Source organism: Podospora pseudoanserina, chromosome 4, assembly GCF_035222485.1.
Source record: "Podospora pseudoanserina strain CBS 124.78 chromosome 4, whole genome shotgun sequence".
Lineage (NCBI taxonomy): Eukaryota > Fungi > Ascomycota > Sordariomycetes > Sordariales > Podosporaceae > Podospora > Podospora pseudoanserina.
Window position 1 is genome coordinate 1,923,304 of NC_085923.1, and position 22,302 is coordinate 1,945,605.

The window sequence follows — 22,302 nt, forward strand, 5'->3', positions numbered from 1 at the left end:
TCCTCCCTAGTCGTTTCAGTTGCCTGGGCCTCCCCAAATTTCCTGATCTGCATCCATCACCAAAAAAGACAACAGCATATATTTACCAACCAAAAGAAAAGATATATATATATATTCCCCGACGCAAAACAAAAAACTCACCTTGCATGACATTTTTTTGATGGCACCATCACCTCCCAAGCTAGCACAAGAAATCCGAGGCGACGGAGCGTACATTGTACCATCTCCACACACCCTATTATCACACACCCCACCCTGCCTCCCTCTTGCTTGCCCGTGTCAGGCAAACGAAAAATTCACCAACCAAACCAATCCAAGGGAAAAATTATGTGCATGCAGAAAGACAAAGTCTGGTTAGAGTGCAATCACCGCGCCTTTTTTCGCTTCGAGCCCTGCGCCAGGCTCGGCCACGGCTGCTTCGGTGCCGGCGGCGACCACGACGAGGTGCACGTGCAAGATATCTGCGCAGACTGCAAGAGAAAAGACCCCAACCCTGCCGCCCGCGAGGCCGAGAGGGTGAGGAGGGAGATGGAGCTGCACGCTAGGAGGGCGGAGGAAGAGCGTGTTGCGCAGATCAAAAGGCTTCAGATTGAGGCTAGGAGGAGGGCAGAGGATGCGAAGAGAAAGCAGGAGGAGGAAGCGCTCAAGTTGGCGAGGAGAAGGGAGAGGGAAAGGCGGCAGCTGGAGAAGCAGGTTGATAATAAGGCTGCGAAAGCTCTGGAGAGCCATAAACGGAAACATGAAGGGGGGGAGGAGGATGAACCGAAGGCTAAGCGACAGAGAGGGAGGGTTGGCGGTGGATGAAACCGCAGGATGAGTTGAATGCGGTTGACAGGCCGATCAAAGTTTGAGGGTTGTCGAAGCGTCGATGGGGAAGATTCCTGGCATTTACAAGCCTCATATCAGCGTTGCTGTCTCTATGGCTAGCAACTTGGCAATCAGATGGCTCCGGGCACGTTGCAGACTGGTTCGAGAGGGGGGGGCAGAGAAGCCTCATGCTTGTCATGGCTAGTCAAAGGAAGACAACGGTGGCGGGTCGAGGGATGAAAGGCAGCCAGTTCTCCCAAGCCGCTGAGATATGGCTAGCCGAGGGACATGAGTAGCCAGGAGAAGGAATGTCGCAAATGGTGAGTCGGACCGCTTTCTGAAGACCTGATATATTTGCTGACAGGTCCAGCCTAGGAAGCAGTTCCAAGCACTGGGATGAAATCCAAAGATTAAATCCGTACACGGACCAAATGTTGGTTCCTAAATGATAAACACTCGCTAGGAGACGTCCAGGGCCTCTTATAAATAACACAAGAAGACAACCGCCCAAAAACCAGACTGGATGTAAATCAAACTTCAGTGGTTGAGAAATGGGGAGCGGGAGGTATCGGTTGTAAGGAGTGTTGTAGAATAACGGTTTGGGGTTTTTGAACTCCGATTCAAATTTAAATTAATCACTTTTTCGTGCCGTAGACTAGCAATAGCCATCAACTGATACCACACATACAACAAGACATGTCGTCGAAGAAGGAAGGAGCTGGTGTGCGAGTCCCCCTTTCAGCTTGGCAGTTGGCCGCCGGTCTGCGAGCATCCGTCAAGACATTTGTCAGCTACGTCATACCACTCAGTTCCTTACTGAGAAGACACACGTGATTTCGCGACATTCCGTGCCACGCAACCAAACGGCCATCGCGACAGGCAGACTTATCAGCGTGCATCTCAGCCTTCTGACTTTGATCTCATCACAGATCCCATGTGAGCACTGCTGTTCGCATCATGCCTGGAAGGAAACGAAGCGCCCCGATCGACAACCCCAGCCCACGGACCACCCGCGCCACCCGCTCCAGCGCTCGCAGGACAGCTGCCAAAAATGACAATGATGTTATTCCCGATGTGGTCAAAGAAATGGTGGTGGAAGTGAGGAAAGCGAAACAAGCTGCCGCAGAAAATGAAGACACTCCAACAGAACCGCCACGAAAGCGGAAACGACCCGGGGAGAAACCCGCCAAGCCATCCAAGGAGAATGACGCTGGGAATGACGGCAATGATGAGGAGATTGAGTTTGAAGATGTTCCAATACCTGCTCCGACTATCCAGACCATGGTTAGAGACACGGATGACGAGGAGGATGACGATGACGATGACGATGATATCCAGTTTGAGGACGTCAATATCAACGGTGCTCAAGCAAACACAAGATATGAAGGGCCGAAGACGTTGGATCTTGATCTTACTGCTTATATGGCCTCGTTGGCTCCGAAAAAAGGAGACCGTCGCAAGGCATTGGGGAGGGAGGAAAAGGACCGTCGTATAGAGACACACAAGGTTCATCTTCTCTGTCTGCTGGCTCACGTAGAGTTGAGGAACCGGTGGTGCAACGACCCCGAGGTTCAAGATGCTCTTCGTCCGCTGCTGTCTCGGAAAACAGTAGGATTTTTGCGTCCGAGGGCAAGTCTGAACCAGTTCAGCCGGACTGAATCACTGAGAAGGGGTATCTCCGAGGCCAAGGAGGTGTTCAGAACCAGGTTTGAGATCACCGAGCGAGGGCTACAGAGAGCCCTCTGGGCGGAAAATCTGGACCAACTGAAAGATTACAAACCACCCCCAGACGCGGAAACCACCCGCAACAAAGCCGACTTTCTCAAAGCAGCCCAAACCCTCCGCGGCTCCCGCGACGTCGGCGCCCAGCTCTTTTGCGCCCTCCTCCGCTCGGTAGGAGTAGAAGCCCGTTTGGTCTGCTCCCTCCAACCCCTCGCCTGCGTCGCAGGGGCGCCGGCCATGCCCAAGCCATCATCCAAAACCACGCCGAAAGCTAAACAACCCTCCAAAGCAGAGCAATACTTAGCAGCCGTGGCCAAACACGAAACAAAATTCACCCCCACCACCCCTGGCACAATCCCCCGCTCCCGTTTAGGCCACCCAGACGCAACATCCTACCAAATCCCCTCCCTCCTCGCCCCTTCTCCTTCTACCCCCCCTCCTTTACCTGCCCCTAAAACCCAAGTCAAAAAAATCAAAGGCGAATCCCCCTTTCCAATCTGCTGGGTCGAAATCCTCGACCACGCCCACCAGAAATACCACCCTGTCGATCCTCTAGTCACCTTTTCCCAGTTCAATCCCAAGGTCTACGAACCCCCCTCTTCTGACCTCCTCAACTCCCTCACCTACGCCGTGGCCTTCAACCCCGACTCTTCCTGTCTCGACGTAACCCGCCGTTACGCAAAAGCGTACAACTCAAAAACCAGACGGTGGAGAATCGACGGCTTAGTTTCGTCACGCAACGGCCTGAAAGGGGAACGCTGGCTGAGGGCCGCGCTGAGGAGGTACCAGCCCCCGTCAGTGACGGACTTGCTGCAGATTGAACTCAACGAGCTGAAAGCGGCCGAGCTGAAGGAGCCGATGCCGAGGAATGTAATGGATTTTAGGGATCATCCTGTTTATGCTTTGGAGAGGCATCTCAGGAGGAATGAGGTTTTGGTGCCAGGGGCGCAGGTTAGCGGGACGGTTGGTAGTGCGGGGGGGAGGGGGGGGTTAGAGAGGATTTACAGACGGAGGGATGTCAAGGTGGCGAGGACGAGGGAGAGGTGGTTTAGGTTGGGGAGGGTGGTGAAGGGTGGGGAAGTGCCGGTGAAGGTGCTGCCAAAGATGAAAAGGAAGAAAAAGGGGCGGTTGGGTGATGGTGATGATGATGAGGAGGGGGAGCAAGGGGCAGGGAATCCGGTTTTTATTGAGAGTCAGACGGAGGTGTATGTGCCGCCTCCGGTGGTGGGGGGAAGAGTGCCGAGGAATAGGTTTGGGAATGTGGATGTTTATGTGCCGAGTATGGTTCCACGGGGGGGGGTGCATCTACCTCATGAGAGGGCGAGGAGGGCGGCGTTCGTACTAGGGATCGATGCTGCGCCGGCGTTGACGGGGTTTGAGTTTAGGGGGAGGCAGGGGACGGCGGTGTTGAGGGGCGTTGTGGTTGCGGCTGAGTATAAGGGGGCGATGGAGGCGGTTATTCAAGGACTAGAAGATATGGAGGTGGAGGAGGAGCAGGAGAGAAAAACGAGGATGTTGCTCGCCGTCTGGAGAAGAATGTTGAAGGGGTTGAGGATTAGGGAGAGGATCATGGATGGGGTGGATGAGGAGGCTGAGGCGGAAGCCGAGGCCAGAAAGCAAGAAGACAAGGGTAAAGCCAAAGAGGTAGACATGCCTGATCTCGACGACACCGCCACTCCCTTTCACGATGACGAAGATGAAGACTCAGCCGGAAGGGGTGGTTTCTTCCCATCCACCAACCTCGACAGCGATGATGAAGGGGAAGGGGGTGGGTTCATGGTAGAAGAAGAAGGCGGCGGATTCGTGATAGAATAGCCTTTTTTTTTTCCAATCCCAGATTTCAATTCTCACCCTCCCCCTCCTGCTTCCGTCCCTCCCAAAACCCCCTCCCATAACTCACCATCACCTCCTCTCCCCTCTCGATCCCGGTATTCAACCCTTTTTTTCCCCTAGGCAAAACCCACACGCTCATCACCTTTTGTCCCGTCCTCTCATCCCACGCGACTTTGAACTCGGCGTTTGGCTTCCCCTTTTGTTGCTTTGGTGGTTTCTTCTGCCCGGGGACTGGCTCCGGGGGGGTGAAGGGTATACCGCGGTAATCGTTCACGAACCTAGCCTCGTTGCCAGCTCTGGCTGCGTCGACGGCGACATCTGCGTCGCGGTCTAGCCAGAGGTCGTAGTCTGATTTGGTGTAGTCGTAATCTTCGTCTTGGAGGCCGGGGCCGGAACCGGGGTGGTAGTGGCCTAGGTAGGGGAGGATGAGGGTGCCTGGGGGGAGGTGTTGGGTTGCGAAGAGGCCGGATTGGCCGTGGGCGGGATCTAAATGGGGTTTAGAAGGGGAATAAAAATGGGGGGAGGGTGAAGAGGAGGGGGGACGCGACATACGTTTTGGATCAGTGATGGGAGTTATTTTGACGTGAGGTGCTGGCCCGAGGGGAAAGATCCCGGGATGGTGGGGAGGTCGGGATCCAGGGTGCGGAGGAGGGAGAGTTGGGAGGGTGTTATTTGAGGGGAGTAGGCGGGGGTAGTGAGAAAAGGGAGGGATTTGGGCCAGTTTACGGGAAAGGGGCCGTCATTGCTGGGAGTGGTGGATAGCGTGGGTTGTGATGGCGTGGGTTGTGATGGCGGTTTTGAGGGTGGTGTTTCTTTCGGCATTTTACTCGATTTGGTCCTTTTTATACTGGACTCGTTGGCGGGGTGTTTTCTTTTTCGGGTTTCTGACATGTTGGTGATATAATGTCTTTGGAAGTGGTTGGTGGATGAGAGTTGCTTTTGTGGGTGTGAAGCAGGCTGTGAGATGGAAATGAGAAGTCTAAGTTGAAGTGGTCAATGCGAAGTTTTGCCGGGCTTGCGACATTGCAACAATCTTCAGACCCTGGGACAAGCTGACATTTCCAGGTTCCTGAACAAATTTTTTTTAAATTTTTTTATTTTTTTTAAAAAAAAAGCAATGATTCGATCTGTGATGGCTATAAGTGAGCACACATAGACCAAATAACAGAGATCATGAGGTAAAACCAAGGCTTCGAGGCATGGTAAATAGGCCTTAAATGCCTTGTATATTGATAAGTCCTAACTATGTATTGTTAGGCCTTAAAAAGATAGTTAAGAGGCCTAAAAGGATAGTGAACAGGCTTAAAAAGATAGCTAGGAAGGCTATTATTTATCTTTTAAGAGCTACCAAATATTTTTCGAAGATTGGTTCAGTATTTTGCAGTGCCAGTTATTATGTCCACGACGTAGTTGTATGTACAAGTCGACTTCGCAGCCGACAATGTCTTGGAAATGCTATCGCTATCGTACAGTCGGGTCTGGCCCAAGACTGGAAATTAGTCTTGGGTGAAGAGGCTATCCAGATTGTTGTATATTTGGCTTTCTTGTTCCGGGGATGGTGTAACGGAAGACAATGCTCGCGCGCGGCGTCATACAACCTTCTCGAACCGGAGATACAACTGCTCGTTTGCAGGACGTGCGGTGTACCCATCTGACTGATTCGCTACACCCTCATCATCCACAATGTGGCTGGTGTAGTTGGAGTAGATGGCCGCGATCATGAGTTTCATCTCTGTTGAAGACGTCAGACAGGCAGAGATGCCATCAAAAGCATGAGCACTACTCACCATTCATTGCAAAGTTGGACCCAATACACATCCTACCGCCTGAGCCGAAAGCCCAGAATTGCCTGTTCCGCAGTTTCCTTTCGTCTTCTGTTCCCGTCCCCGGCAGCCACCGAGTGTGGTCCCATTTCTCAGCATCTGGAAAGACTGCCTCGTCACGATGGAGAGTATAGGCCAAAGCTGCCACCCTCACGCCACCTGGTACATGGTACGAGCCTAGACGACAGCCCGCCTCAGGAGTTTGACGTGGCTGTGGCCCAGGGATTGGCGCGTGAAGGCGTAGTGTTTCTGTCAGTACGGCGTGAAGTAGAGGGAGACTGTCCAACTTTTTGGGATCCGGCATATCAATCGTTCCATCTGGGCGCTGTCGCAGGTTTGGTGTCATGCCCAGAAGTTCAGTTCTCAGCTTCTCTTGCAGTTCCAATGACTGGGATAGCCTCCAAGTTAGATATGTAAGGGCCAAGCCAGCCGTTTCCTGGCCTGCCAGCACATGGTCGAAAAGCTCTGATGCAACTGACAGCCGGAAGTTGGACACAGCCGGATACAGGAGCGAGTCCTTGCCCTTCGTAGTTTCATCTTTCCGAAGCCCAGCAACTAGACTTTTCCATACTACAGGCTCATCCCTTGGGTCAGTGTTAGTTGTGTGGGGAGAGGCGGATATCTGATCACAGAGCCGTAGACACCAGTTGCCAAGCTCCTTATTGGCTGCATCCACCCACTTGGGGCAAAAGGGAATGCCAATCTTGCGGCAGAATCTGGTGAACTGTGGCATCTCTTGATCGTAATATCCATAACCCTGGCGGGCCCTGTACAGCTCGAGAAAGTGCTCTCTGTAGGCCTTGTCGCCTAGAAAGTCGGTTCCATTCCTCAGCCCAAAGAGGTAGCCGGCGATAAAATCCATCGTTGCCGCCATAAACACCGAATAGATATCGATGCCATGGGGAAGCTGGGTATCCTTGGCGGACCGTTCAAGAATCGGCAGAAACCTCTCGGAAAGAATGGCGTGCCCTTGGACTGAAGCCGCCGGACTCGACTGCATGTATGACTTGGAGTAGACATGGGATATCAACCGCTTCCGTACCGAGTGCTCGGCAGAAGGTCTTGCCGAAAACATGCAGACAGCGCTTTAGAAAGTGTGTAAGCACAAGTAGAAAGCAAGACGATTGATTGCTGTCTGTGCGTGCCATACCCATAGTTGTCAAAAACAGAATACCACGAAGTCTTCTCAAATCCACCCTGGTAAACAGTGCGGACACAGTCCACGTCATCGATGCTCAGTTCGCTGGGCCCAACTCGGACTATGGGACCGTGACGGCGGTGGGCGGCAAAGAGTGTTTTATTTTCTCGATGTGTGAATCGAATCCGCAGGATCCAGAGGCGGGAAAACGGGACGGACCAGTGAGCATTGGGAATGCGCGCAAGAGGGGAGAACAATGCAGGCCAAAAGATGAAACGATATGTCAGAAAAGCAAACAAGGCGGCTGCGGCGCAACTTAGCCCTGTGAAGCCACCAGCCATCTTCATAGGCTTCCAAAACGTCTCTGACTCTTTTCCCTTTTGATGATGCGGGCTCGCTTTCAACGTGCATGAAAGATTGATGACTGCAGACAGGTTGGGAGTCAATTGGCCTTGGCCGGGTAATCTGGCTGCCCGATTGAGACTCGCCCGAATGTCTTATTGGTCAGAATCTTTACGCTAGTCTGTTTGTGGCTAGTGCGGCAGTTGAGTCACGGCATTGATAGATGACCCTCGGAATCCATTTCAGAAGTTCCATCCAGTGTTGTGTCATTGGTTCCTATCAACCAAGTCAAAAGCAAGCAGCAGACGGTTGATATTCAACATCAACGTCTCTTCATCTTCATACAACCTTTGCTTTACAAACAGCAAACTGCGTATATTTCATTGGCCGCTCTTAGTTTCAGAAGCAATGGGGTCCTCGGTGCCCAGAAGCTTCATCGACCTTCCGCTGGAAATCCAGTTCCTGGTTTTCGCCAACTTTGACTGTGCACGCGACCTTCGAGCGCTTGCCTTGACTTGCAAGAAGCTGCATAGCGCTGTCAACAACGATGGATGGCGACGTTTCGTGGAACGCAGTTTTCCCTCTCTGTCTATTCCCATTCCAAACGGAAATCGCCACACCTGGGAACAACTTGCCGAATCACTCACCTGGCAAAGTCGATGCTGGGACCGGCGAGCTCTGCAATTCCAAGTTCTACTACACTCACCACACGGCGATGAGGTGAGACGGCACCGAGGGAATGCGAGGGGGAGAGGTCTATTCCACTCTGTTGTTGATGCTCATTTCGACCCAGCCACCCATGAAGAGCTCGTTGTATGGGGTGCCGGAGAAGACATCGTTGGCCGGTATAGGGAGCGCCAGGGACCGGACAAGCCGTCCAAGTCTTCGTGGCACAGCGTTAATGGCAAGGAACTGGGCTTCAGGGCGGCTTACGATGATGTCAACTCGGTAAAGATCGTCAACCATCACACCGGACGAGCTGTTGTCACTGGAAGGCACAATGGAACGCTGTCGCTCATATCAGCGGAACCGGATCGCTTTGGCCAGCCCATCTCGGAGTTCAAGTTCAGTCCTCCAGAAACATCTGAAATAAACAACGGCTCAGAACCGGAAAATCTCAGTTCGTTGGATGTTCTCCAACACGGCTCCAGCACAAGAATAGCGGCTGCCACGAGGAATGGCCTGGCCATATTCGACCTTCCTGCGGACGCCACAACCGAACTAGAGCCATCTGCTACATTTGATCTCAAAACAGAGATATTCTCCCTGAACACCTCGAGACTCAGTCGTGCCAAATGGATGGAACAGGGCGAAACCGTTGCATTGGCTTTGAGCGGCTCTCCCGATCCTCTCCGTTACCTCTCCCTGACACCAACGGGCATCACTCATCACACAGCTGCCAAGAATGCATCAATCGCGGCTCAGTTTGAGCTCAAGGACAATGGAAATATCTGTCCCAATTCTCTAGAACCTGTTTGTCGGACTGGAGGCTGCAGAACCAGTCTACTTCTCAGCGCGTGGCGAGATGGGACTATCAGGTTCGTCAACCTGCCAGCTTCCGAACCGCGTCTGGCCATGGTACTAACACCGTCTGTAGGTTACAAGACTTACGCACACCATCACCGTTTGACGCTGTCTATCAAGACAATGTTGATCCATGGGTTGATGCTGAGGCCCTCATGACATACGGCACAGAGCGCTTCGTTGCCGGAGGCGGGGATGGCCTCACCGTCAAGATATTCGACTTTCGCTGGGAACGACCCTACCATCACACCTCAGGTCTTCCGTGTCTGAACTCATTGCCATTCCCAGGACCCTCGCAAGCGTTCTTGAAAAATCCTACAAAGTCAAATCTCGGCAATGAAAAGTGCAAGCAAGGACGAGCGTGCCAGTACCACGAGCTCTCAAAACACATCTACTATCGACCGAACGCCAAGTTTTACCTTTCCAGGTCGCTGATCAACAGCAGCGCCAGCATCTGGTCGCTTGCCCGAGGGTCAGACATCTCGCCCAACTTTTACATTGGCATTTCGGGCGGAGTTATCGAAGCCAATCTGGAGCCGTGTCCAAACAACTACCCACCAGACCGGCCCACTACCGACCCTAATTTTGGATTCCCAGACTGGAGAGGACGTGCGGCAGATGGCAGCGGGTACATGAGCAGACAGGTCTCGCCGGCTCTTATGGAGATTGGGGACGGTTATGCATACAAGCACAACGACAGACCGATACTGCTTCCCAGGCTGCAGGACTGTGGTGGTCCTCCGAGCTGGTCTGGCCCGATACTGAAGCTCTCCAATTATCACCGACTCGATATGAACTATCAGACAAGGGGGGACTTTGTGTGGGATTGACCATACATCAGGGATAGAAAACTGGACATATCACGGGACCATTCCCCTGAAGCATTCCAAAGCAGCCAACATCCCAACATTTCGTGTTTCCATGCCAGGAACAGCATGCTGAGAAGCCTCTGTTCCCCAGCTGACCAGGTCAGATGAACAGTGGTTGAACCTGGAGAAAACGGCCGGGATGGTGCGGCTTAGCTAACAACTGGGGAAATGGGGTGACCCGATTGGTTGGCTACGTCAAAGCTGGGCTGAAAAAGGCCAAGACAAATGCCGAGACTTCTTTAGGATTGCCGGATTTGAACGGATGGGGTGGGTCGCGCTCGGGACGAGGACGGACGTGCATGCACTTGCGACCCGGGAAATCATCTTGTCGGGAATACATCAGACATTTGGAGTATCGTTTATTTGGGATGTTATCTTTTTGGAGATATAGACAGTATGTACATACAGAGTTGGGACCAACAGCATCGAACCAACCTGAGACAGGTCTGCAAGGGGAGAATTGGGGAAAAAGGCGTGGTTGGGGTGATTTATAAAGAGCGAAGAAGCCCAGGCTTGAAATGATCAAATGTGATGTCAGACATTACCCCTCCATAGCCGTGCTTCTGCCGACGGCGGCCGGTCGAGGGGCACGGCCCCGTACAAAATTGACAAACCTCCTGCAGATGAGTTCAACAAGGTACAAGCTCACACACATACACACACACCCCCGGGGTGGTGATCCCTGGGTGGACGGATGGATAAGGACGGGCGGAATTAACGTGGGATAATACGTTTCGTTAGACACAAAATCACAGATACCGGTGCCTTGTGCCGTCGGGTCGGGTGTTTTTGGCTCCAAGGGGGGCGGGGGGAGTGTGTCTTTTGCTGGCCTGGGGGCGCGGTCGAGGAAAATAGATAAGTTGGCTGTTCTGGCCGTTTCAAACTTTCATTGTTGTTCCTGTTCTTTTTCTTCTCCCCGTTATACCTGGTTGTTCCACTCATACTCGAATCCACTTCGTCATATCTTGTTTGACGACATCATCACCAACAAGAGCCCTTGATACCCACCTTGCTTGCTTGTGTGTGTATAAGTCAAGCTTCGGTTTCCATTCACCCGATTGGTTTGACGGCGTCATAAAGTAGATCCCGCTTTGACTTATACACTACTTCAAGGTCTACCACCACCAACATCATCATCACAAACTTCACATAGCTGTTTTCTTCTCACAAACAGCAAAACATAACAACTACCGTCAAGATGGTTTCAGCATACACCAGCAACGGCTCCGAGGGCGAGACGGAGAAGATCAACACCAACATTGTGACGCTCACCCGGTTCTTGACTGAAGAGCAAGTCAAGCACAAGGAGGCCACCGGTGATTTTACGTACGTTTCTTCTTACCAATTCCCTCCCCCCATATTCATTCACCTCTAACAATCTCATGTCTTCAGGCTCCTCTGCCACGCACTCCAATTCTCCTTCAAGTCCATCGCCTACTACATCCGCCGCGCCACCCTCGTCAACCTCACCGGCCTCGCCGGCAGCTCCAACACGACAGGCGACGACCAAAAAAAGCTCGACGTCATCTCCAACGACCTCTTCATCGAGGCCATGCGCTCGTCGGGTAAATGCGCCTTGCTAGTGTCGGAAGAAGAGGAGGAAGTAATCTACTTCAAAGACGCCAAAGACGCGCGCTACGCCGTAGCCTGCGATCCAATCGACGGCTCCTCCAACCTCGACGCTGGTGTTTCCGTCGGGACAATCTTTGCGATTCACAAGCTGGCTGAGGGGTCGACGGGAACAAAAGAAGACATCCTCAAGCCCGGGACGGAGCTTGTCGCGGCAGGGTTCACCATGTACGGTGCGTCCGCCCAGCTGGTGATTACGATGAAGGGGGGGAGCGTGAACGGGTTTACGCTGGATAACGGGGTGGGGGAGTTCATCCTGACGCATCCGGACATGAGGCTGCCGAAGAAGAGGAGTATTTACAGTGTGAATGAAGGGAATAGTTTGTATTGGGAGGACAATGTGAAGGAGTATTTTAATAGTCTGAAGGAGGCGAAGGAGGAAGGGGGGAAGCCATATAGTGCCAGGTATATCGGGAGCATGGTGGCGGATGCGTACAGGACGTTGCTTTATGGGGGGGTGTTTGCCTACCCGGCGGACAAGAAGAGTCCGAAGGGGAAGTTGAGGATTTTGTATGAATGTGCGCCGATGGCGATGGTTTTTGAGAACGGTGAGTTTGACACATGGATCTATGGGCAAGGGGGATATGATGCTGACAGTGATTATAGCTGGTGGCCAGGCGGTTGACAGCCAGATGAGGAGATTGATGGAGGTGGTGCCGGAGCATATTCACGACAAGAGTGGAATTTTCATGGGCAGCTGGGATGAGATTGAGAAGGTCAAGTCCTTCCACAAGTGAGGGGTATGACAAGAACATCATGACATGATTGAAGCGATGGAAGTCAAGTTTGGGTATTTCTTTTTTTTTTTTTTTTTCATTTTACTACACATGCATTCACCACGAGGTGTTTTTTTTTTTTTTTTTTTTTTTTTTTTTTTTTGGTAATCTTTCAATGAATGAATTCGATATCATGAGAATGTTCCTTGGTGTTTGATGTGTAATGTCTCGTGCTCTTCTGAGAACATGGAATCGGACTCAACACCGGCCCCCGCGGCGAAACCGTTCTGCAACAAGTGGTGTGTGTGTATGCAGGTACTATTTGACCATCAGAGTCAATCGCTTGAACCTAAAGCAAAACAACTTCCTGACCGTTATTTGTCGATGTTGAGGCTGTCTCCCTCACCACGAAATAGTTGACACACAAATAGTATGTTCACATGCCTTAAAGAATAGTTTATAGGCCTTCAAAGATAGTTAATAGACCTTTGGGAATATTCAAAAGGCCTATTAACTATCTTTAAAGGCCTATAAACCATCTTTCAAGGCCTATGGACTATCCCGTAGGGGCATGTTAACCTACTTTAAAGTATCCTCAATTATCTTGTGGCAAGGGTGGCTGTTTATGGTGCCTGAGTAAGTCCGGTTTTGGAGTTGCAGCGGGCATGGGCGATCGACAAGACCTTAGCAGAGAGAGGGTTTGAGGGATATCTCACATGCCAATTGGGCTATTTTTGTTTCTTCCCCAGAGTTTCTTACTACCCCGTAATTATGGAATCCATGGAGATTCTTTTTTTGAAGAGACAAACCAAAAAAAAAGTTGGGGAACCGGGGATTGCCCAGGCGGCGGAAAACATCTTGCATGTGAAAGGAGCTGGATGCATCAGAGGAAAACGCACCCCGGGTCGCACTAGGCCGTATTTGGCTATGCCTCGGCCTTTTTCTGACATCACCTGGACCCGCGGCTGGCCACGGAGCACACGGCAGCGAAACCTCGCCTCACGCGGGCGCCGTGGGTGGACAGTTTCGCTGTGGAATGCGCTTTTCGACCTTGGCTGTTGTGTTCAGCGAGGGAAACAACCGCTACTCCGAGGTATCTTTTTGAATTATAACCATCTCCAACCCCCGCCCCCGTCCATCCGTTTCTCTGTTTGTCGTGCCACTACCTTTTAAAAACTATCCTTCCCTTCTCTTTGTTGTGCCCTACAACTTCTGACCCTGTATAACTCCTTGTTCCACCACTTTTCCAAGTCCCTTGGCTCGTTACAAGATCCACAAACCGCAACAATGGGTGGTGAGTAGACTTCCTACCGATGACCGGCGCGTGACGGCTGACATTCCGTGGTGAAGCTCTCGACAGACTTTCTCAGCTGGGCAACCAGATCTCCGGCGGCGCCTCCGCAGGCGGCAAGGCCAAGCTCCTGGAGAAGAACCCCGATGATGTGAGTTTGACCTGGACACATGACAACCGCGGCGCATAACTGACATACCTTGTTCAACAGATTGTCGTTACCGCTGCCCTCCGGACGGCCATCACAAGAGGTGGAAAGGGTAGCTTCAAGGACACAGCCGCCGCCGACCTGATGGCTGGTGCCCTCAAGTCCATCATCGAGCGCTCCAAGATCAACCCCGCCCTGGTCGAGGATATCGTTGTCGGCACCGTCCTCGCCCCCGGTGGTGGCGCCACCGAGATGCGCGCTGCCGCTCTCGTTGCCGGCTTCCCCGACTCCACCGCCGTCCACACCCTCAACCGCCAGTGCTCTTCCGGTCTCCAGGCCTGCGTTGATATTGCCAACGCCATCCGCTCCGGCCAGATCGAGGTCGGCATCGGCGCCGGTGTCGAGTCCATGTCCACTCAGTATGGCCCCGGCGCCGTGACCGAGTTCTCCGAGCTCCTCGAGAGCCACCCCGAGGCTGCCAACTGCAAGGTCCCCATGGGTGTCCTCTCTGAGCAGATGGCCAAGGCCAAGGGCGTCACCCGTGCCGTCCAGGATCAGTTCGCTGCTGCCTCCTTCCAGAAGGCCGTCAAGGCCCAGAAGGCTGGTCTCTTCAAGGAGGAGATCGCTCCCCTCAAGGTCAAGTACGAGGACCCCAAGTCCGGCGAGACCAAGGAGATTGTCGTCGACAAGGACGATGGCATCCGCGAGGGTGTCACCGTCGAGTCCCTCGGCAAGATCCGTGCTGCCTTCGCCAAGGACGGCAGCATCCATGCCGGCAACGCCTCCCAGGTTTCCGACGGTGCCGCCGCCGTTCTCCTCATGAAGCGCTCCACCGCCGAGAAGCTCGGCCAGACCATCCTCGGCAAGTACGTCAACGCTTCCATCGTTGGTGTGCCCCCTCTTCTCATGGGTCTCGGCCCCTGGAAGGCCATCCCCAAGGTGTTCGAGCTCACTGGCATCACCAAGGAGGACGTTGACATCTTTGAGATCAACGAGGCTTTCGCCTCTCAGTGCCTCTTCTGCGCCAACGAGCTTGGCATCCCTGCTGAGAAGATCAACCCCAAGGGTGGTGCCATTGCTTTCGGCCACCCTCTCGGCTGCACCGGTGCCAGACAGGTGTCCACTCTCCTCTATGAGCTCAAGAGGACAAACCAGAAGATTGGTGTCACTTCCATGTGCATTGGTACTGGTATGGGTATGGCTGCTGTCTGGGTTGCCGAGTAAGTGGAAGAAGGAAAGGATTGAACAAAAATCATCATTCATTTTTGGTTTGGCAAGCGAAATCATTTTGGGCATTTTTCATGATATTTTTTTTCCTTTTTGTATTACTCGATTAATGAGAGGAGGCCGTTGTGTCGTCACGTTCGTCTGGCTGTGTAACTGTAGAGGGCAATTTCAAAGGAACAGGGAACAGAGTTGGTTATACCTTAGGTAGCTACAGTATTGGAGAGGCAAGAGTTCAACTGTGTGCTTCCACAAATACACACAGTTACAAGGCATTATCTTTTGGAGCGTTGTTTTTTCTGCATGTGAATTTATCAGGAGCAAGTTCATTGGCCTCGAGAAGTCGAGAAGTAACTGACAGAATGGTGGATAATTACTGTGTGGGGTAGGAGACGTAGTGGGGATGGCTTGAAAGCTGGCCAATCAGAAACCTTGTATTGTTCTGGGGTGCCGTCACCGCTCTGGGGGATGCGAGTCCTCTTTCTCAATCGGAATTACTAGAAGGCCAGTCCAGTCGCTTCCGGACCTTTTCGTGGAGTTCAATATCTCCATTTGTCTAGTAGTTTTCAACCTCGACATTTCTGCAGCGTTCACGGAAAACCCATCAAATCCTCGGCATCGATTTATATCCTGGTACCCTCCAGTTCTCAAAGCTTCCCGGTCCTGCGGTTCACGGTGCAAGGTCTAGGATTCTCGGCGTTCGATTGGTTACACGCCCCGATATTCACGATTCGATATTCGAGACAAATCCGATTACGGTTTTTGCGAGCCCTGCAAGTTTCGAAACCCTGCATACTCCCCCGTTACTCGTACTCCGGTGCTCTATGACGAATTGAAGGTTGGAGGGGGAGAAATATACATTGGCACTACGCCGTTACCGGCTTTGTTGACCCCACACAGGCTTTAGAGCCAGCAAGGCTGTGAACGGCCTAGGGAAGAAGGTGTTGTTCACAGTGCGTCTTTTCAGAGCCGGACAGGTTTCTTTGAAGTGCCCCGCGGCAGGTGGTGCAGGAAACTGTCTCGGAAGGACAGAAAAAAAAAAGGGGACGTTAGGTCGAAATAGGGCGCAGCAAAAGGGCCTGTCATGGCGAGAGAGAATAATGAGGCGCCGGGTGCCGGCCAATCAAAACGGCCATCCATGATTCATTTCGACAGCAGCGATCAAACACAGCAACACACCACGGTGCAACCGCATCACCGTGTCAAGAGCCAAAAGCACATTGTGGGTGGTGGCTCACGGCTGCATGCGCGAGTGCCGTCTTCCAAGGGTCTTCACAAGCACCACGGTGGTGCAACAGCCTCAACGACCAAACTGAACAATCACCACCGACAACACGGCAGCGGCTCGATTTCACCAGATAAAGACGGGGAGGGACTGACTTTGGTGTCGAAACGTCACCACCATCGCCGAGCAACCTCGGAGCTGAAGCTCACCGGGGATGCTACCACGTCATCCAATCACATACAAAAGAACGTGTCGCAGACGAACCTGAAGCGCAATCGGTCCCAGGCGGATGTGGGGAAGAAGAGCAAGTCTACGACGAGTCTGCATCGACATACCGTCTCGAATCCAAACGTGAACAAACTCAAATCTTCGCGGGGGGGTTCCAAGGTTCATTTTAATCTGGGAGACGACGAGCAGGAAGACGATAGTCAGGACGACGGGGAATGGGTTGATGCTAGCACTTCTGCTTCACCGTTGCTTTCGAGACGAGGTTCTACTATTGGTGGGAACGGACAGCCGACGAATCCGAATCCTCCTCCTCCTCCCCCGACGAACGAAATACAGAATAAGCAACTACCTACAGTTGTAGCGTCGCCTCCGTCTCCCACGTCGCTTCGAGATATTGCGAGTAAACAACAGGCGCCGCCCGAGAGTGGGAGCGGACTGCATAGTGCGGACAGTAGTTTTACCCGGAACGCTACGCTGGCTAATACGATTACTTCACGGATATTGTCCAGGGCTCCTTCTCAGGGTGCTGCGCCGAAGATGTCGACCGAGATTGCTGTTGCGCCTAGGCCGCCGGCGCCGAGACTGCCGTCTGCTCCGCCTACACGGCCGGGTTCGTCACAGAGGATGTCGCCCGGGGAGGCGAGTCTGATGCAGTTAGCGGGGGGGGTGGGACCCAGACTTGGGAGCAGCGGGAGGGCGGAGCTGCTCACGTCGAGGTTTGTGGGTGGGAGCAGCCAGGAGCCCGGCTCGGGCATAGCGGCTGACTCTTTTATCGTTGCTGCTGCTGCGAACAAGGAGGGTGTTTCTCGAGCTGCGCTGGGCAGCAAGGCGGACGCTGGTATCCCGCGTCGGCCGCGGTCGATGGGGAGTCTGTCGCATGCGCATGAGCAGCTTAATGGGGGGAGATATGATCAACAGCAACATACTGACGACGAGGAAGGGGTTCAACACCAGTCTAATGGGGCGAGGACAAGGCGCAACGGAAACGGCTATGTAGTGCCGCGGGATATGAACCGGACGCAGCAGAAGCTGAATCTACAACGGGCCAGCTCGGGATTGGAGCCGACTGCTTCGGGCCAGGCGATGGTGCCTGTTGGTGGTGGAGGTGCACCAAGCCTGCTCATGGGAGCTGCCGGGGGTGGTGGGGGGGTTGCTTCGAATTATGGGACGGCGAACCCGAAGCATGGGAAGATTTTGGAGAAGACGGGGATGCAGTATTTGAGCGTCAGACGGCATCAGAATCCGATTGCGAGGTCGGTGGCGAGGATTTGGCAGCTGCCTGGGATGGAGATCAAGGCGCAGAGGATCCCGCCGCCTAGTCGGGCTGCGAGCACTAGAAGAGGAGATTTGGGGAGGTTGGCTGTTGAAGCAGGGGGCACTAGGCCGCCGAGTAGAGCGGCCAGCGGGTTGAGGGTTGGGGAGAGCGCGGCGAGCAGTTTGGGGACTGATGATGGGTTGGGTGGTGGTAACGGAGGTGGTGGTGGAAAGGGGAGACTGAGCGGTGCCAGTCTGGTGGATGGCGGGAACGATGCCGCGACGAGGGCGCAGCTGGAGATGATGTGGAATCAGAGCATGGATTTGAGCGCGAGCCAGGAATAGAGAGCCGTGGCTGAGCGGGAGGAGACATTGGTTGCACCACGGGGGTCATCATCTCAACAGCCAAGGGGGTCGGGCTTGTCGGTTTGCAACTTGGAGACTGTCGAGGAGGAGGAGAGGGGAGGGCTCTCTAATGCGGAGCCCCCGAAGGATTTGCTGGTTGAGAGGCCTTTGTCGGGTGTTTAGAGATATCTCCCACAAGCCCCTTGAGGGATGTTATGGGGGGTGGGTGTGGGTGGGTGGGATAGTTTTTAGGTTGATGGGGAGAATAGCGAGTTATTCTTTTGAGATTATTTGGGGGGTGTTGCTTTTGTGTTTTTTGACAGCGAACATGGAATTGGGGAATGAAATATGATTTTTTTTTTTTTTTTTGCCTTAAGAATTCTTGGTGTGGGATTAATGACACTGGGTGATGGGCATGTCAGGCTGTATATATAGATAGATGGCTATAAGGGGGAAAGGAGCAAAACTTGATTATGACCACCACTTGGAGCAGTGTCTCTTTTTTCCTTTCGTGATGTTCTTTTTGGTATGTCCCAAGCTTCAAGTGATCACTCGGGTTGATGGGGACCTTGATGTGTGACGTACTTCGTGTTTTTCTTTCCACCTCGCAAAGTCATCATACATACCATTCATCACACTTCATCACAACACACCACAAGAGAGAGAGAGAACCATAGTATATTCATATTTACTCTCCTCCAGCCCATTACCCTCCTTAACTTCCCCCTCCGCCTCCCCCTCCCCCCAAAAAAAACATCACTCGCTTTGCCTCTCAAAACTCACAACACCCAACTTCCACTGTCTCCTCAAGAAGCCCCCTCCCCCCCCAGCAAAAATGAAATGAAAGCCCAAACAGAGAAGACTGATAATATATACTTTGTTTCCTTGTAACAAGAAAAAAAAACCGCTTGTTTTGATCATCAACGTCATTACCAAATGCCCACAACAGTCACAGGTTAATAAAACAACAGCAAGTCCGCTAATTCCTGTACGTTCCCCCTCCATACCCCGAACCCCAACTCCTAGCTCCTCTCTCAATACTGATCATCCCTCCAAGGCCATGATTTCTAATCAATCTTGGCCTGCGCCAAACTCCTCGCCGTGGGGTTGTTAATATTGTTCACCTGGTGCTGGCTCGCCCCGGCGGCAATCTTCTTGTACTTGCTCTGCTTCCTAAGCTTCTTCCTCGCCACCATGACCGGAACCGAACTCTTAGTTACCAAATAGTTCGAAAAAGAGCCAAGTATCACTCTGTTTTCCCCATATTAGCAACATTCTTCTTTTCATCAGGCGAGAAAAAAAAAACAAAAAAAACAAAAAGGGGGGAAAAACTTGCCCCTTGAGAGCACTCCTCCCCCTGCTCCCCAAAATCACCAACGTCGGGTTCACCAAATCAATCACCTCCGTGATCAAATGCTTCGGGTTCTTGCAGTGCAGCACCTCCACAATCACCCTGACCTGCAACCGCGTCTTCCTCAGCAGCTTCATCGCTCTGTCCCCGATATCCTTCACCGCCCTATACCTCTCCTCCTCCGCTTTGCTCCTCTCCATGCTCGACGGCGCAGGGCTCAAACTAACCTCGCTCGCCTGGTGACCCAGCGAAGAGATCCTAAGAGGCAGTGCAGTCCCCCCCGGTGTAGCAGGCTGCCTGGTATTGTTCGTCACGGCGGTGATGGCAGCCGCTTGCTCCTTCATCGCCTTGGACTCATCCGGCACCACCGAGTTCGGATTCGCCTCAATCCCAGCATCCTCGTCCACGCAGTAAATGGCAAGCAGCGTGTCGCCATCCCGGAGCACAGTCCCAATAGCCCACTCGAGCGCATGGGTAGACTCGTCACTCATATCCGTAGCAACCAAATACTTCCTCGCAGGTCGGTGTTCCTCCTCGGCGTCCTTGACAAGCTTAGCATAGTCGCCTCTGGTAATAATCTGGATCGTCCTGTGGGACTCGGGCGTTTCCATCACCTGCGTCATGGCAAAGGACATCTTTTGCGCCCTCTTGATGTCCGAGATGTCCTCTTCCGTGTCGGTATACATTGGCGTGTGCGTCCCGCTAGGCGGCGTGTCGAAGCTGGTCGCTGGGTGAATGACGTTCTTGCTGCTGTGTTTGACCCGTTCCTTCTCGCCGGATGGATTCGTAACAGTAATTGAAGGTTCGTCCAGCAAAGACCTGTATTTGTGAGCCGGCTGGGAAGAGGCAACATGGATCCCTATGGTATACCGAATTCAAGTTAGTCAACGGAATCCCAGTATCCAGTCAAACTGACAGGTGGGTATCAGCAATCGACCTACGTTCCTCCTCCGCAGCCGCAAGCAAGCTCCGCACCTGCCTCTTAGCCTCCGGTGATTCCGAGCTGCCCTGCGGCTTCTTATCAAAGCTTCGAGCGGCCTTCCTACCCCGCTCGTCTTCCTCCGAAGAGTTTCCTCCGCTATCGTCACTGCTTTCCTCGACAAACTCCCCATCAGGTCCCAGATAGTCCTTGGCGAGTCTGCCGTTACTAGACCCATCATCCGACTTCTTCCTTCTCCCGAGCTCACCCAGCGAGCCCCCGGACCTAGCCAAGGCGGCATCTGATAAGCGGCGGTACGCATTGTTGTAGTCGACAGTCTGGTTATCCCCAAGCATGGCGCGCCCGGCCGGGCTGAGATTTCGCCCGAGCAAGGCAGGCGAGTGAGAGCGCACCCCTAGTCTGTTGGTGGGAGACTTGGATTTGTTCCCGGCTTTTCGGCTGCTGTACGCCGGTCCAGCAATCGAGTGACGGCCACGATCGCCAGGGAGAACAAGCCCCGACACATCGTTGCCTCTCATAACTTCTGCCATGGCGCTGGAGCGCTTCCCGCCCATCGTCACTCTTTTCGGCATGGCGGCGCCTGCATGGTTTGTGATGATTCCTCCAAATTGGTAGTCGAGTGTTGGGTCGTGTCGAGGGTTGGCCCGGGGGCCAAAGTCGGCGGGTCTCATGGCGGCATCGGACATGCTCCGGGGGTGCCCAGACGGGGCTGGGGCAAGAAGGCTTCGAGAGCCGGTGTGTTCGATTGGCGAAGAGGGTGTGCTAAGAACATGCTTCTGGCTTGGTGGGGAGTCCACATCCAACATGCTTCGTACTGGCGCGGGAGGAGGGGTGTCGACATCGAGCATGCTTCTAACAGGCGCTATAGGAGAGGAGGTCTTAGTATGATAACTCGACGTGGAGCGGGTAGAGGGAGGGGAAGGAGGATAGAGGAGGCCAGGAGAAGGAGGTTCGTCACCAATGTCTAACATGGACCGCACTGGGGATCGCGGCGTGAAGGGAGATGGCGACCGGCCTCCTATGCTGCTTGGGGCTCTGCTTGGTCGTGATGCTTGGGGCCCCTCGAGCAGCGCAAGCACTTCCCTCCGCTCTTCGTCGAGCATCGCCTCCATCGACATTGGTTGGTGCCTAGCCATAGTGAGTGACAGTTGCTGGTGGTTTTTTGTTCTGGTGTACTGTTTGTTCGAAGTGTGGTCTGTAAGGTATGTATACAACGAGTGGGTGGCAGCAGTTTCAAATCAAGGGGTCACGGCTTTCTTCGAGATCAGATTGAAAAGAATGCAGAGTTGTGTGTGTATTCGTAGTGTGTAGCGTTGTCAAACAGGCAGGCAACAAAATAGTGAAAAAGAAAAAAAGTTGGTCGAGTCGGTCGGTGTCAACGGGAGAAGGACAAGAAATCCGACACGATATTTGGTCTTTGTCAAACGGTAAAACCAAGATCAGATGGCGGGGCGTCGTCCCGCTGAAGACGCTGCCAAGACGCCCCCGAAGAGGAGTTACGACTCGGCCCAGAGCGCCAAGACCCAAGCTACCTCACCAGCTGCAGAATGTCTGCGGATATAGCTTGCGGCCATTGTCCCAAAGAGGTGCAGTTTATGAAATCCTTGCTTGTTCAAGTGATAACCGTCGTTTTTTTTTCTCTTTTGCAGCTGTTCCTTATCACCCCACTGCCAGAGCTACTATCAAGTGAATACATGCCCTCGTGTCTGGGCGGTAAGAGCGCAGAGTCAGCGGGCTATAGCATCTCGTGCCCTGTGGCCTGATTGAATGACGATGTGCGGGGTGGGAAGGGAGAGAGAGCTCTGGGAAGCTCTGACGAAGTGGCAGCGGAACCTTGTGGTTTTGCCGCCGCCGACCAAAGTCCAAACTTGCTGTTCGCCGAGCGTGGGGTTC

General features: G+C 53.2%; 9 protein-coding genes across 9 annotated transcripts; 6 read left to right on the forward strand and 3 right to left on the reverse strand.

The window, feature by feature from the left end:
• Window positions 1–327: 327 nt before the first annotated feature.
• On the forward strand, window positions 328–804 carry QC764_0065970 (uncharacterized protein; the record flags this gene model as incomplete). The annotated part of the gene is made up of 1 exon (XM_062940575.1): window positions 328–804. One exon carries the CDS (start codon window positions 328–330, stop codon window positions 802–804), a length of 477 nt encoding a protein of 158 aa, XP_062800442.1.
• Window positions 805–1,764: 960 nt separating this feature from the next.
• Window positions 1,765–4,344, forward strand: QC764_409400 (uncharacterized protein; the record flags this gene model as incomplete). The annotated part of the gene is made up of 1 exon (XM_062947224.1): window positions 1,765–4,344. The coding sequence occupies one exon, from the start codon at window positions 1,765–1,767 to the stop codon at window positions 4,342–4,344; it is 2,580 nt and encodes an 859-aa protein (XP_062800443.1).
• Window positions 4,345–4,369: 25 nt separating this feature from the next.
• QC764_409390 (uncharacterized protein) lies at window positions 4,370–5,253 on the reverse strand (the record flags this gene model as incomplete). Its single annotated transcript, XM_062947223.1, has 3 exons — window positions 4,370–4,848; window positions 4,915–4,953; window positions 5,190–5,253. The coding sequence occupies 3 exons, from the start codon at window positions 5,251–5,253 to the stop codon at window positions 4,370–4,372; spliced, it is 582 nt and encodes a 193-aa protein (XP_062800444.1).
• Window positions 5,254–5,639: 386 nt separating this feature from the next.
• Window positions 5,640–7,765, reverse strand: QC764_409380 (uncharacterized protein). Its single transcript, XM_062947222.1, has 3 exons — window positions 7,336–7,765; window positions 6,150–7,270; window positions 5,640–6,094 (listed from the first exon to the last, which is right to left on the reverse strand). The coding sequence occupies exons 1-3, from the start codon at window positions 7,668–7,670 to the stop codon at window positions 5,952–5,954; spliced, it is 1,599 nt and encodes a 532-aa protein (XP_062800445.1). The 5' UTR covers window positions 7,671–7,765; the 3' UTR covers window positions 5,640–5,951.
• QC764_409370 (uncharacterized protein) lies at window positions 7,719–10,019 on the forward strand (the record flags this gene model as incomplete). Its single annotated transcript, XM_062947221.1, has 2 exons — window positions 7,719–9,203; window positions 9,263–10,019. Exons 1-2 carry the CDS (start codon window positions 8,074–8,076, stop codon window positions 10,017–10,019), a joined length of 1,887 nt encoding a protein of 628 aa, XP_062800446.1. The 5' UTR covers window positions 7,719–8,073.
• A 1,237-nt stretch (window positions 10,020–11,256) lies between these two features.
• On the forward strand, window positions 11,257–13,008 carry FBP1 (Fructose-1,6-bisphosphatase; the record flags this gene model as incomplete). The annotated part of the gene is made up of 4 exons (XM_062947220.1): window positions 11,257–11,384; window positions 11,451–12,235; window positions 12,294–12,866; window positions 12,951–13,008. The coding sequence occupies 3 exons, from the start codon at window positions 11,257–11,259 to the stop codon at window positions 12,422–12,424; spliced, it is 1,044 nt and encodes a 347-aa protein (XP_062800447.1). The 3' UTR covers window positions 12,425–12,866; window positions 12,951–13,008.
• A 332-nt stretch (window positions 13,009–13,340) lies between these two features.
• POT1 (3-ketoacyl-CoA thiolase with broad chain length specificity) lies at window positions 13,341–15,368 on the forward strand. The gene is made up of 3 exons (XM_062940576.1): window positions 13,341–13,697; window positions 13,754–13,845; window positions 13,906–15,368. Exons 1-3 carry the CDS (start codon window positions 13,691–13,693, stop codon window positions 15,064–15,066), a joined length of 1,260 nt encoding a protein of 419 aa, XP_062800448.1. The 5' UTR covers window positions 13,341–13,690; the 3' UTR covers window positions 15,067–15,368.
• A 782-nt stretch (window positions 15,369–16,150) lies between these two features.
• On the forward strand, window positions 16,151–18,118 carry QC764_409340 (uncharacterized protein; the record flags this gene model as incomplete). The annotated part of the gene is made up of 1 exon (XM_062947219.1): window positions 16,151–18,118. One exon carries the CDS (start codon window positions 16,151–16,153, stop codon window positions 18,116–18,118), a length of 1,968 nt encoding a protein of 655 aa, XP_062800449.1.
• A 1,067-nt stretch (window positions 18,119–19,185) lies between these two features.
• On the reverse strand, window positions 19,186–21,545 carry QC764_409330 (uncharacterized protein; the record flags this gene model as incomplete). Its single annotated transcript, XM_062947218.1, has 4 exons — window positions 19,186–19,369; window positions 19,497–20,328; window positions 20,411–21,271; window positions 21,368–21,545. The coding sequence occupies 4 exons, from the start codon at window positions 21,543–21,545 to the stop codon at window positions 19,186–19,188; spliced, it is 2,055 nt and encodes a 684-aa protein (XP_062800450.1).
• Window positions 21,546–22,302: the final 757 nt, after the last annotated feature.